At 42.2% G+C, this 12,718-nt stretch overlaps 1 protein-coding gene across 13 annotated transcripts in view; it reads left to right on the forward strand.

Annotated features, from left to right (window-relative positions):
* Nucleotides 1–11,589, forward strand: part of dym (dymeclin) — a 559,079-nt gene extending 547,490 nt beyond the window's left edge. For all 13 annotated transcript variants that reach the window (XM_072574579.1, XM_072574628.1, XM_072574595.1 and 10 more), the window contains one exon: nucleotides 10,585–11,589. In XM_072574579.1, the coding sequence (XP_072430680.1) occupies nucleotides 10,585–10,734 (150 nt within the window). In that variant the 3' untranslated portion in view covers nucleotides 10,735–11,589. The remainder of the gene's footprint in view (nucleotides 1–10,584) is intronic.
* The last annotated feature ends 1,129 nt before the right edge of the window (nucleotides 11,590–12,718 follow it).

Raw genomic sequence — 12,718 nt, forward strand, 5'->3', positions numbered from 1 at the left:
TTCCATTACTTTGCCTACCACAGAAGTAAGACTAACTGGCCTGTAATTCCCGGGGTTATCCCTATTCCCTTTTTTGAACAGGGGCACAACATTCGCTACTCTCCAGTCCCCTGGTACCACCCCAGTTGCCAGTGAAGACGAGAAGATCATTGCCAACGGTACTGCAATTTCCTCTCTTGCTTCCCACATAATCCTAGGATATATCCCGTCAGGCCCGGGGGACTTGTCTATCCTCAAGTTGTTCAAAATGTCCAACACATCTTCCTTCCTAACAGGTATCTCTTCTAGCTTTTCAGTCCGTTTCACACTCTCCTCTTCAACAATACGGTCCCTCTCGTTCGTAAATACTGAAGAGAAGTACTTGTTCAAGACCTCTCCTATCTCTTCCGACTCAATACACAGTCTCCCACCACTGTCCTTGATCGGACCTACCTCTCAACCCAGCTCTGCAGCTTAACTCTGCCCCTCTATAAACTGCAACATCCTTCCGCACTATCTCCAACTCCACAAACTTCAGTGTCATCTGCAAATTTGCTGACCCTAATGCAGATCATTTATGAAAATGGCAAACAACAGTGGCACCAAAAAAGATCCTTGCGGTACACCACTAGTAAATGAACTCCAGGATGAACATTTCCCATCAATCACCACTTTCTTAAGCTAGTCAATTTCTGGTCTAAACCACTAAATCACCAAATCACCCTCAATCCCATGCTTCTATTTTCTGCAATAACCTACTGTGGGGAACTTAATCAAATACTTCACTGAAATCCATATACATCATATAGACCGCTTTACCCTTATCCACCTGTTTGGTCACCTTCTCAAGGTTTGTGAGGCACAAGCTACCCTTCGCAAAACCTTGTTGACTATCTCTAATCAAACTATTCCTTTCTAGATGATTATTAATCCTATCTCTTAAATTCCTTTCCAATACTTTACCCACCACAGAAGTAAAGCTCACAGGTCGATAATTATGAGGATTGTCTCTACTCCCCTCCTTGAACAAGAGGACTACATTTGCTAGCCTCCAGTCTTCTGGCACCATTCCTGCAGACAATGATGACATAAAGATCAATACCAAAGGCTCTGCAATCTCCTTCCTAGCTTCCCAGAGAATCCTGGGATAAATCCCATCTGACCCGGGGGACTTATCTAATTTCACACTTTCCAAAATTGCTAACACCTCTGCCTTATGACCCTCAATCCCGTCTAGTCTAATAGCCTGTACCTCACCATCCTGCTCGACAATATTGTCTTTTTTCCAGTGTGAATACTGACAAAATATATTCATTTAGTACCTCTCCTATCTGTTCGGACTCCACGCACAACTTCCCAGTTCTGTCTTTGTTTGGTCCTAATCTTGCTTTAGTCATTCTTTTATTCCTGACATATCTATAGAAAGCTTTAGGGTTTTCCTTGATCCTACCTGACAAGATGTCTCATGTCCCCTACTGGCTCTTCTCAATTCTCTCTTTAGGTCCTTCCTGGCTAACTTGTTTCTCTCAAGCACCCTAGCTGAGCTTTCATGCCTTATCTTTATATAAGCCTCTGTTTTCTCCTCTTCTTTAGTAAACCACAGTTCCCTCGCTCGACCACTTCCTCCCTGCCTAACAGGTACATACTTACCAAGGACACGCAGTAGCTGTTCCTTGTCCAAGCTCCACATTTCAGTTGTGTCCATCCCCTGTAGTTTCCTTCCCCATCCTATGCAGCCTAAATCTTGCCTAATCTGGATGTAAGTTTGCTTGCTGAGCTGGAAGGTTCATTTTCAGACGTTTTGTCACCATGCTAGGTAACATTATCAGTGAGCCTCCAGTGAAGCGCTGGTGTTTTGTCCCGCTTTCTATGTGTGTCTTGGTTTCTTATAGTGGGTAGTATCAGTTCTGGTTCTTTTTCTCAGAGGATGGTGGATGGGATCCAAATCGCTGTGTTTATTAATGGAGTTCCGGTTACAATGCCATGCTTCTAGGAATTCTCATGTGTGTCTCTGTTTTGCCTATCCTAGGATGGATGTGGTATCCCTTTTCATCTGTATGTAAGGGTACTAGTGATAGTGGATCATGTCTTTTTGTGGCTAGTTGACTAGCCACCAAGATACATGAACATCAGCTATCCACAAAACGACATGACCAGCTATCACTAGTATCCTTACATACAGACTAAAGACACCATCTCGAAGAGCATTAGCAAATGTCTTTCCTGAATATTGGTACCCCTCTGGTTCAGGTGTGGACCATTCCATTTGTAGAGATCCCACCTACCCCAGAATGAGCCCCAATTATCCAGGTAAACGAATCCTTTGCAACTGCATCATCCCTGTAGCCACGTTGCTCTCCCTCCCTATTCCTCGCCTCGCTAGCACGTGGCACGGGTAACAAACCAGAGATAACAACTGTTTGTTCTAGCTCTAAGCTTCCACTCTAGCTGCTTGCATTTTTCCCTTACATCCCCATCCTTTTTCCTCCCTACGTCGTTGGTGCCTATGTGGACCATGACTTGGGCATCTACCCCTCCCCCTTAAGGATCCCAAAACCTTATCCACGATGCTCTAAGCCACCTTATGATATAAGATGTAACTTGCCCCACACAAAGCCATTCTGACTCCCTAATTTAGGCAGTGTTTTTCCAAATGCATCTAAATCCTATCCCTAAGAATACTTTCCAATAGTTTCCCAACCCTCAATGTAAGATTCCCTGGTCTGTACTTTCCTGGATTACCTCTATTTCCCTCCTTGAACTGAGGAACAACATTAGCTACTCACCAGTCTCCCAGGGCACTCCAGTGGCTAGCAAGGATATGTAAGTCTTGGTCAAGGCCCCAGGAATCTACTCTTTCTCTCAATAACCTGGCATAGATGCCATCGGGACCTGGGGACTTATCAAACTTAATGCTCTTCAAGCAATTCAGCACCACTTCTTTCTTGATCTCAAATTCCCTTTGCATATCAGCATGCTCCACACTAATTTCACTATCCTCCATATCCTTCTCCTGGGTGAATACCAATGCAAAATACTCATTTAGGGTCTCTCCCACATTCTGTGTCCAAGCACAAGTTCCCTTTTTTTTATACTTGAGTGGACCTACCTTCTGCCTCGTTCTCCTGTTGTTTGTAATGTATGTATAGAATGTCTTAGGATTCTCTTTAACCCTACTTGCCAAGGTCATTTCATGGCCCCTTCTTGCTCTCCCAGCTCCCTGCTTGAGTTCTTAAAAGTTGGTACATAAGTTCAGCAAGTTGTCAGGAAGGCAAGCTGAATATTATTGTTTATTACAAGGGGAATATTGGAGTTGTTCTGGTCCACGTTGATACAAACAACATAGACAAGGCTGGGGAGGAGGAACTGGAGATTGTCAAGCATTAGGAACAAACTTAAGGAACAGGTCCTCAAGGGTAATAATCTCCGATTGCTACCTGAGCCATATGCAAATTGGCTTAGGGGTAAGAAAATTAGAGAAGTAAACATGTGTCTAAAGGAGTGGTGTGGGAAAGAGGGTTTCCATTTCATGGGACTTTGACATCAGTTTTGGAACATGAGGGATCGGTACCGATGGGACGGTCTCAACCTGAACTGATCTGGAACTGGTATTCTCGCGAAAATGATAAATAGGTTTGTCACTAGGACTTTAAACTAGTGAGTTGGGGGGAAGGGAAGGGGAAAACGACAGGCAGTATGATGGTAAATAAAAAGGTAAGCAGCCAGTTAACATGTCTGCAAGAGGATTGAACTCCAAGGCAGACTATAAAAGAAGTGAAAGGGAAGGATAACTCAGGAGATATTGTTAGAGATCATGAGGGGACAAAAACTAGTGTAAGAGCACTTTACCTGAATGCTCATAGCAATAATAACAAGATCAATGAGTTAACAGCACAAATCATTGCAAATGAATATAATTTAGTTACCATTACGGAGACATAATTACAGGATGGTCATGACTAGGAGTTAAATATCCAGGGGTATCAGACTATCGGAAGGACATACAGCAAGGTAAGGGAGGTGGTATAGCTTTGATTTTCAAGGATGACATCAGGGCAGCGCTGACAGATGATACAGGTTTTATGGATAATAAGGTTGAATCGATTTGGGTGGAAATTAGAAATTCTAGGAAGAAAATTTTGGTGTGCTTTCCTTTATTGGTCAGAGTATTGAGTACAGGAGTTAGGAGGTCACGTTGCGGCTGTACGGGACATTGGTTAGGCCACTGTTGGAATATTGCGTGCAATTCTGATCTCCTTCCTATCGGAAAGATGTTGTGAAACTTGAAAGGGTTCAGAAAAGATGTACAAGGATGTTGCCAGGGTTGGAGGATCTGAGCTACAAGGAGAGGCTGAACAGGCTGCGTCTGTTTTCCCTGGAGCGTCGGAGGTTGAGGGGTGACCTTATAGAGATTTACAAAATTATGAGGGGCAGGGATAGGATAAAGAGGCAAAGTCTTTTCCCTGGGGTCAGGGAGTCCAGAACTAGAGGGCATAGGTTTAGGGTGAGAGGGGAAAGATATAAAAGAAACCTAAGGGGCAACGTTTTCACGCAGAGGATGGTACGTGTATGGAATGAGTTGCCAGAGGATGTGGTGGAGGCTGGTACAATTGCAACATTTAAGAGGCATTTGGTTGGGTATATGAATAGGAAGGGTTTGGAGGGATATGGGCCGGATGCTGGCAGGTGGGACTGGATTGGGTTAGGATATCTGGTCGGCATGGACGGGTTGGACCGAATGGTCTGTTTCCGTGCTGTACATCTCTATGACTCTATAAAATGTCACTGATAGCATTGTCTATAGGCCCCCAAATAGTACTACATTGGAGCGGGCAAAGAAAGAAATAACTAATGCCTGTAAAAATGGTACAGCAATTATCATGGGTATAATTGTAGATTGGTCGAACCAGCTCAGTCAAGGTGGTCTTGAGGAGGAGTTCATTAAGTGTATCCATGATAGTTTTCTTGGACAGTATGTAATGGAACCAATGAGGGAGCAAGCTATCCGAGATCTGGTCCTGTGTCATGAGACAGGAATAACTAATGACCTCATAGTTAGGGATCCTCTTGGAAGAAGTGATCACAGTATGGTTGAATTTAGAATACAGATGGAGAGTGTCAAGGTAAGATGCAATACCAGGGTCCTGTGCTTGAACAAGGGAGACTACAATAGGGTGAAGGAAGAGTTATCTAAAGTATACTGTAAACAAAGACATTATGGTGGGACAGTTGACAAGCAATGGAGGACTTTCAAAGCAATTTTTCAAAGTGCTCAGCATAAGTATATTCCAGTGACAAGGAAAGATTGTTCGAAAGGGGCTAATCTGCCACATGTATGTGAGGAAATAAAGGAGGCTATCAAATTGAAAGAGAAGGTGTACAAAGTCGCCAAGATCAGTGAGAAACTAGAAGATAGAACATGAGAAAAAAAACTAGCTCAGAATATAAAGACAGAGAGCAAATGTTTCTATAAATATATAAAACCAAAAAGAATGGCAAAAGTAAATGTTGGTCCTTTCAAGGATGAGAAGGGGCATTTAATCATGGGATAAGATGAAATGGCTGAGGCGTTGAACAGGTATTTTGTGGCGGTCTTCACAACAAAGGACACTAATAACATGCCAGTAATTGATAAAGAGATGAAGATAGGTGAGGACCTGGAAACAATCATGATCACGGAAGAGGTAGTGTTGAGCAAGATCATAGAGCTAAGGATAGGCAAGTCTCCTGGCCCTGATGGAGTGCAACCCAGGGTCCTAAAAGAGATTGCAGGAGAACTAGCAAGTGCACTGTGGTAATTTTCCAAAATTCGCTGGACTCTGGGGCAGTTCCAGCAGATTGGGAAACAGCAATGTGACGCCACTGTTTAAAAAGGGTGTAGACAAAAAGATGGAGTATTATAGACTGGTTAGCTTAATCTCTGTAGTGGGGAAGATACTTGAGTCTGTTATCAAGGAAGAAATAGTATGGCATCTCAATCAAAATTGTCCTGTTGGGCAGATGCAGCATGGGTTCATGAAGACAGACTTACCAAATCTTTTGGAATTCAGTGAAGACATTACAGACACTGTGAACAATGGGGACCCAGTAGATGTGGTGTACCTTGATTTCCAAAAGTCCTTTGACAATACAAAAGGCTGCTGCATAAGATAAAGATGCAAAGTGTTATGAGCAATGTATTAGCGTGGATAGAGGATTGGTTGACTAACAGGAAGCAAAGAGTGGGGATAAATGAGTGCTATTCTGGCTGCCAATCAGTAACTAGTGGTGTGCCTCAGGGATTAGTGTTGGGACTGATAATTTATGTAGATGATTTGGAATTTGGGGATGACGTGGTGTGTCAAAGTTTGCAGATGATGCTAAGATGAGTGCTAGAGCAAAGTATGCAGAGGACTGTGAAATTTTGCACAGGAGTGGGCAAAGGTCTGACAGATGGAATACAATGTAAATACATGTGAAGTCATCAATTTTTGGCAGGAATAACAGTAAAAAGGGCTATTACTTAAATGGTAAAAGGTTGTAGCATGCAACAGAGGGACCTAGGCATCCTCCTGCATGAATCACAGAACTTTGGTTTGTAGGTACAAAAGGTAATTAGGAAGGCAAATGGAATTTTGTCCTTCATTGCTAAAGGGATTAAGTTTAAACGCAGGGTGGTTATGTTGCTGCTATACAGGGTGCTGGTGAGGCCACACCTGGAGTACTGTATGCAATTTTGGTCTCCTTACTTGAGAAAGGATGTACTGGCACTGGAGGGGGTGCAGAAGAGATTCACTAGGTTGATTTCGGAGTTGAGGGGGTATTGCTTATGAGGAGAGACTAAGTAGACAGGGATTATCTTCATTGGAATTCAGAAGAATGAGGGGGGGATCTTCTAGAAACATAGTCGGAGGAGTTGTAGACAGTGAGGAAGGATGTGGCAGGTTACAGCGGGATATAGAGAAGCTGCAGAGCTGGGCAGAAAGGTGGCAAATGGAGTTCAATGTAGCTAAGTGTGAAGTGATTCACTTTGGTAAGAGTAATAAAAAGATGGATTACTGGGCTAATGGTAGACTACTTGGTAGTGTGGAAGAGCAGAGGGATCTTGGTGTCCATGTACACAGATCTCTGAAAGTTGCCACCCAGGTAAATAGTGCAGTGAAGAAGGCATATGGCGTACTGGCTTTTATTGGTAGAGGAATTGAGTTCCGGAGTCCTGAGGTCATGCTGCAGTTGTATAAGACTCTGGTGCGGCCGCATCTGGAATATTGTGTGCAGTTTTGGTCGCCATACTATAGGAAGGATGTGGAGGCACTGGAACGGGTGCAGAGGAAGTTTACCAGGATGTTGCCTGGTATGGTAGGAAAATCCTATGAGGAAAGGCTGAGGCACTTGGGGTTGTTTTCATTGGAGAAAAGAAGGTTTAGGGGTGATTTGATAGAGGTGTACAAGATGATTAGGGGGTTAGATAGGGTTGACAGTGAGAACCTTTTTCCACGTATGGAGTCAGCTATTACAAGGGGGCATAGCTTTAAATTAAGGGGGGGTAGATATAGGACTGATGTTAGGGGTAGGTTCTTCACTCAGCGAGTCGTAAGTTCATGGAATGCCCTGCCAGTAGCAGTAGTGGACTCTCCCTCTTTATGGGTATTTAAGCGGGCATTGGATAGGTATATGGAGGATAGTGGGTTAGTGTAGGTTAGGTGGGCTTTGATCGGCGCAACATCGAGGGCTGAAGGGCCTGTACTGCGCTGTATTCTTCTATGTTCTATGTTCTATATAAAATTATGAAGGGAATAGATGAGATAGACTTAGAGAGGATGTTTCCTCTGGCAGGTGTAACTAGGACAAGAGGGCATAGCCTCAAAATTAGGGGCAGCAGGTTTAGGACTGAATTGAGAAGGAACTTCTTCACCCAAAGGATTGTGAATCTATGGAATTCCCTACCCAGTGAAGTAGTTGATGCTAATACAGTAAATGTTTTTTAGGCTAAGATAGATACTTTTTTGAACAGTGAAGGAATTTAGGATTACAGTGAGAGGGCAGGTAAGTGGAGGCAACAAAAGATCAGCCATGATCTGATTGAATAGCTGAGCAGGCTCGAAGGGCCAGACTGCTCCTAGTTCATATGTTCTTATCAATAGAAGATAAAAATAATGATGTCTTAGTATAGTTCAATAGGGTGTTGGTAAGACCACATAAAGAGTGCTGGTTTAGGTTTCTTATTAGGAAATAATTGTATTGAAGAAGTTCATAGTAGGTTCCAAGATATGGGAAGGTTAACATACGAGAAAAGGTCATGGGTCTGTGCAACCTTGTTCCAGACAGCAGTGGACAGGGTTATTGAGTATTTTTAAGGAAAAGTGAGATAGATTGTCAACTGGGTCAGGTAAAATTGCTCTAGTCCAAACTGGTGGTGAATTTACTATGAGAGTCACCACACCTCAGACGAGGGGCAAGGTTGAGAAAATGGGACCTTCATGATGACTTCAGCCAGTACAGGAATTGAACCAGTGCTGTTGGAGTCAGCCTGCTTTGTAAACCAGCCATCCATCCAGCTACCTAAGCTTAAAAATCACTCCAATTTTTAACTAGCAAGGGAGTCGAGGAGTATTAGTGAAAGCTAGGAAAGTGAAGTTGAGACCACAGATCAGTCATGATGTTATCAATTGCTGAAATGGGTTAAAGGGGCCCAATTGACAATAGGTGCAGGAGTAGGCCATTCTGCCCTTCAAGCGAGCACCACCATTCATTATGATCGTGGCTGATCATCCTCAATTAGTATCCTGTTCCTGCCTTATCCCCATAACCCTTGATTCCACTATCCTTAAGAGCTCTATCCAACTCTTTCTTGAAAGTATCCAGAGACTTGGCCTCCACGCCCTTCTGGGGCAGAGCATTCCATACACCCACCACTCTCTGGGTGAAGAAGTTTCTCCTCAAGTCTATTCTAAGTGGCCTACCCCTTATTTTTAAACTGTGTCCATTGGTTCGGGACTCACCCATCAGCGAAAACATGCTTCCTGCCTCCAGAGTGTCCAATCCTTTAATAATCTTGTACATCTCAATCAGATCCCCTCTCAGCCTTCTAAACTCAAGCGTATACAAGCCCAGTCGCTCCAATCTTTCAGCGTAAGATAGTCCTGCCATTCTGGGAGTTGACCTCGTGAACCTATGCTGCACTCCCTCAATAGCCAGGATGTCTTTCCTTAAATTTGGAGACCAAAACTACGCACAATATTCCAGGTGTGGTCTCACCAGGGCCCTGTACAGCTGCAGAAGCTGACAGATGGAATACAATGTAAATAAATGTTTTTGTACTCAATTCCTCTTGTTATTAAGCCCAGCATGCTATTAGCTTTCTTCACTGCCTGCTGTACCTGCATGCTTGCTTTCATTGACTGATGTACAAGAACACCTAGATCTCTTGTACTGCCCCTTTACCTAACATGACTCCATTTAAGGTAGTAATCTGCCTTCCTGTTCTTGCCACCAAAGTGGATAACCACGCATTTATCCACATTAAACTGCATCTGCCATGCATCCGTCCACTCACCTAGCCTGTCCAGGTCACCCTGTAATCTCCTAACATCCTCCTCACATTTCACCCTGCCACCCAGCTTTGTGTCATCAGCAAACTTGCTAATATTACTTTTAGTACCTTTATCTATATCATTAATGTACATTGTAAAAAGCTGCGGTCCCAGCACTGATCCCTGTGGCACACCATTGGTCACCGCCTGCCATTCCGAAAGGGAGCCATTTATCACTACTCTTTGTTTCCTGTCAGCCAATCAATTTTCAGTCCAAGTCAGTATTTTGCCCCTAATACCATGTGCCCTAATTTTGATCAATAACCTCCTATGTGGGACTTTATCAAAGGCTTTCTGAAAGTCCAGGTATACTACATCCACTGATCTCCCTTGTAGATCTTCAGAGTTACATCCTTAAAAAAATTCCAGAAGATTAGTCAAGCATGATTTCCCCTTCACAAATCCATGCTGACTCTGACCTATCCTGTTACTACTATCCAGATGTGTCGTAATTTCGACCTTTATAATTGACTCCAGCAATTTTCCCACTACTGAAGTCAGACTAACTGGTCTATAATTCTCTGTTTTCTCTCCCTCCTTTCTTAAAAAGTGGGACAACATTAGCCACCCTCCAATCCGCAGGAACCGATCCTGAATCTATAGAACATGGCCTACTCTCACTGCTAAATTATATATATGTGTGTGTGTACAATGAAGAAAGGAATACAGTCTGTGAAGAGAGAATGTGAGATCAAACCTTTCATCCTGCTTCTCAACTCAAATGACTATAAATCTGTTGACTGACTTTGTCACATATAGAGCAGAATCAAAATAGGGCATCATATCCAGTGTATGTATAGCTGTGTGAGTGCAATCTATGGTGGGGGACAGAAAATAAAAGTAAGGAATGCTTATTTTAAAAGTGTTGAATGGGCTCAGCAGTTGCATTGCTTCAACTCTTGGCTCTCTAAGGAAAAAATTGGAGACTGGAAAAGAGATAAGTGATTCTTGTTCAAAATTGATTTGTTAAGGGAGCCTAATAAAAAAGTTGAATATGTAGTTATTCATTTCTAATTTCATCTTTCTTTGACAGAAATTCCCAGAACTGAAGTTCAAGTATGTTGAAGAGGAGCAACCAGAGGAGTTTTTTGTTCCGTATATTTGGTCCTTGGCTTATAACACAACGGCGGAACTATATTGGAATCCACAGCAAGTTCAGCTGTTTACAATGGACTCTGGCTGAGCACCTGTGTTTTGTGATGATTGTTTGGAGGGTGGGAATGGGCAAATGTTAAAATAACAGTTTCACAAGGAGAATAAGAAGCTTTCATCCAATTTTTGTGTGGTCTACATCCACATTAAGGAGTAATTTCTTTGGACAGGGTGAATGGAATTCAGGGATGTCATGTAAATTTGAAGTCATCAAAAACAGACCAAACACAGTTAAAGGGAATAATTATATTTGACTAATTTTTCACCAAATATCCTTCATTAGTCTGACTACAAAATAAGTTACTTTGCCCACTTTTGGCTGTGCCTCACAGGCCCTTATGCAAATAGTACAGTAAACATTGGTGGAATCCAGCATTAAAGAAAGAAATGTTCCATAAAATAGAATACCCACATTTCTTAAGTATATTCAGAATACTAATATCATTTATTGGCTATAATAATGTTTAATTAAAATTTTTAGAATTACTGGCATTCCTGATCCAGAAACATTTCTTGTAAATAACAGCCAAGACAGAGGTCCTGTTATTTCTTTGTTTTTGTTAGTGTACAAGCTTGAAGAAATTCAGATATGTATTTAATAATGACAATGGTGCAGGCTGTGGACAAATGATTTCCAATCGAGTTATTGTTCAACTCTTATGACTTCCTAACCAGTGATGGTACCATCAATGAACACTTTACTTTTTAAAATACATTTATTGCATTTTGAAATGCCATATTTATTATGTGCACAATCATGAACAAGATACAAAACTAAGTTGATATAATTCAATAAGTGTATCCTAGTCAGATTTCAGAAATGTATACTTTAATTAACGAATTTAGCTTAAAATAAATGCTTGATCTCGCTTGTTGATTTAGTGGATATATACTCCTCACTGGACTTTTGTGCAGAGTTACATATATTAGGATAACAGTTTAGCATTTACTCCTAGAATTGATTCCAGCTGTCTTGGAGATTAGGGTCAGGGTCTACGTTATTTGCCACAGTATTTGATAGCGTAGGAAACAGGAATGACAGTTGGTGTTACTACATTGCCAAGTGATAAAGACAAGCATTCCATTTTTTACATTCAGCTGCAGCATATAACATTTAGATACAGAAGAATTTTTTCTGTAGCCTTTTAATTTAATTGCAGAAATTATAAAGTGAACATTTTGGCTGCTTTAACTGAGTCATTAGACTGAAGTCCTATCTGCCTGGTAAAGAAGATCACATTACACTATTTGCAGAATAAGGGGAAGTTCTTCCACTGTTCATACCAATAATTTAACACCCATTGGCCTTGCATTTTCCAAAACCCACAATCCTGTCTCCGTCCAGGAGGTATACACATGCACTGTTTTCATGTCAGGGAAGCGGGCATGGACTGCAGACAATCCAAGTTAGCTATGTAAGCAGATCAAATGATATAGGAGCAAAATTAGGCCATTTGGCCCATCAAGTCTGGTAACCATTCGATCATGGCTCATATGTTTCTCAACCCCATTCTCCTACCCTCTCCCTATAATCCTTGATTTCCTTACTAATTAAGAAACTATCTATCTCTGTCTTAAATGTACTCAGTGACTTGGCCTCCACCATCCTCTGCTGCAATGAGTTCCACAGATTCACCACCCTCTGATTGCTGAAATTCCTTCTCATCTCTGTTCTAAAGAGTCATCCCTTCACTCTGAGGCTGTGCCCTCAGGTCTCCACATCCACACTAGCCAGGCCTCTTAGTATTCTGAGCTGAAAAATGTGTTGCTGGAAAAGCGCAGCAGGTCAGGCAGCATCCAAGGAGCAGGAGAATCGACGTTTCGGGCATAAGCCCTTCTTCAGTTATACCCAAAACGTCGATTCTCCTGCTTCTTGGATGCTGCCCGACCTGCTGTGCTTTTCCAGCAACACATTTTTCAGCTCTGATCTCCAGCATCTGCAGTCCTCGCTTTCTCCTGTTAGTATTCTGTAAATTTCTCCCCTCATCCTTCTAAACTCCCATCAAGTCTCAACC

Source organism: Chiloscyllium punctatum, chromosome 1 (genome assembly GCF_047496795.1).
Source record: "Chiloscyllium punctatum isolate Juve2018m chromosome 1, sChiPun1.3, whole genome shotgun sequence".
In the NCBI taxonomy this organism is placed as follows: Eukaryota; Metazoa; Chordata; class Chondrichthyes; order Orectolobiformes; family Hemiscylliidae; genus Chiloscyllium; species Chiloscyllium punctatum.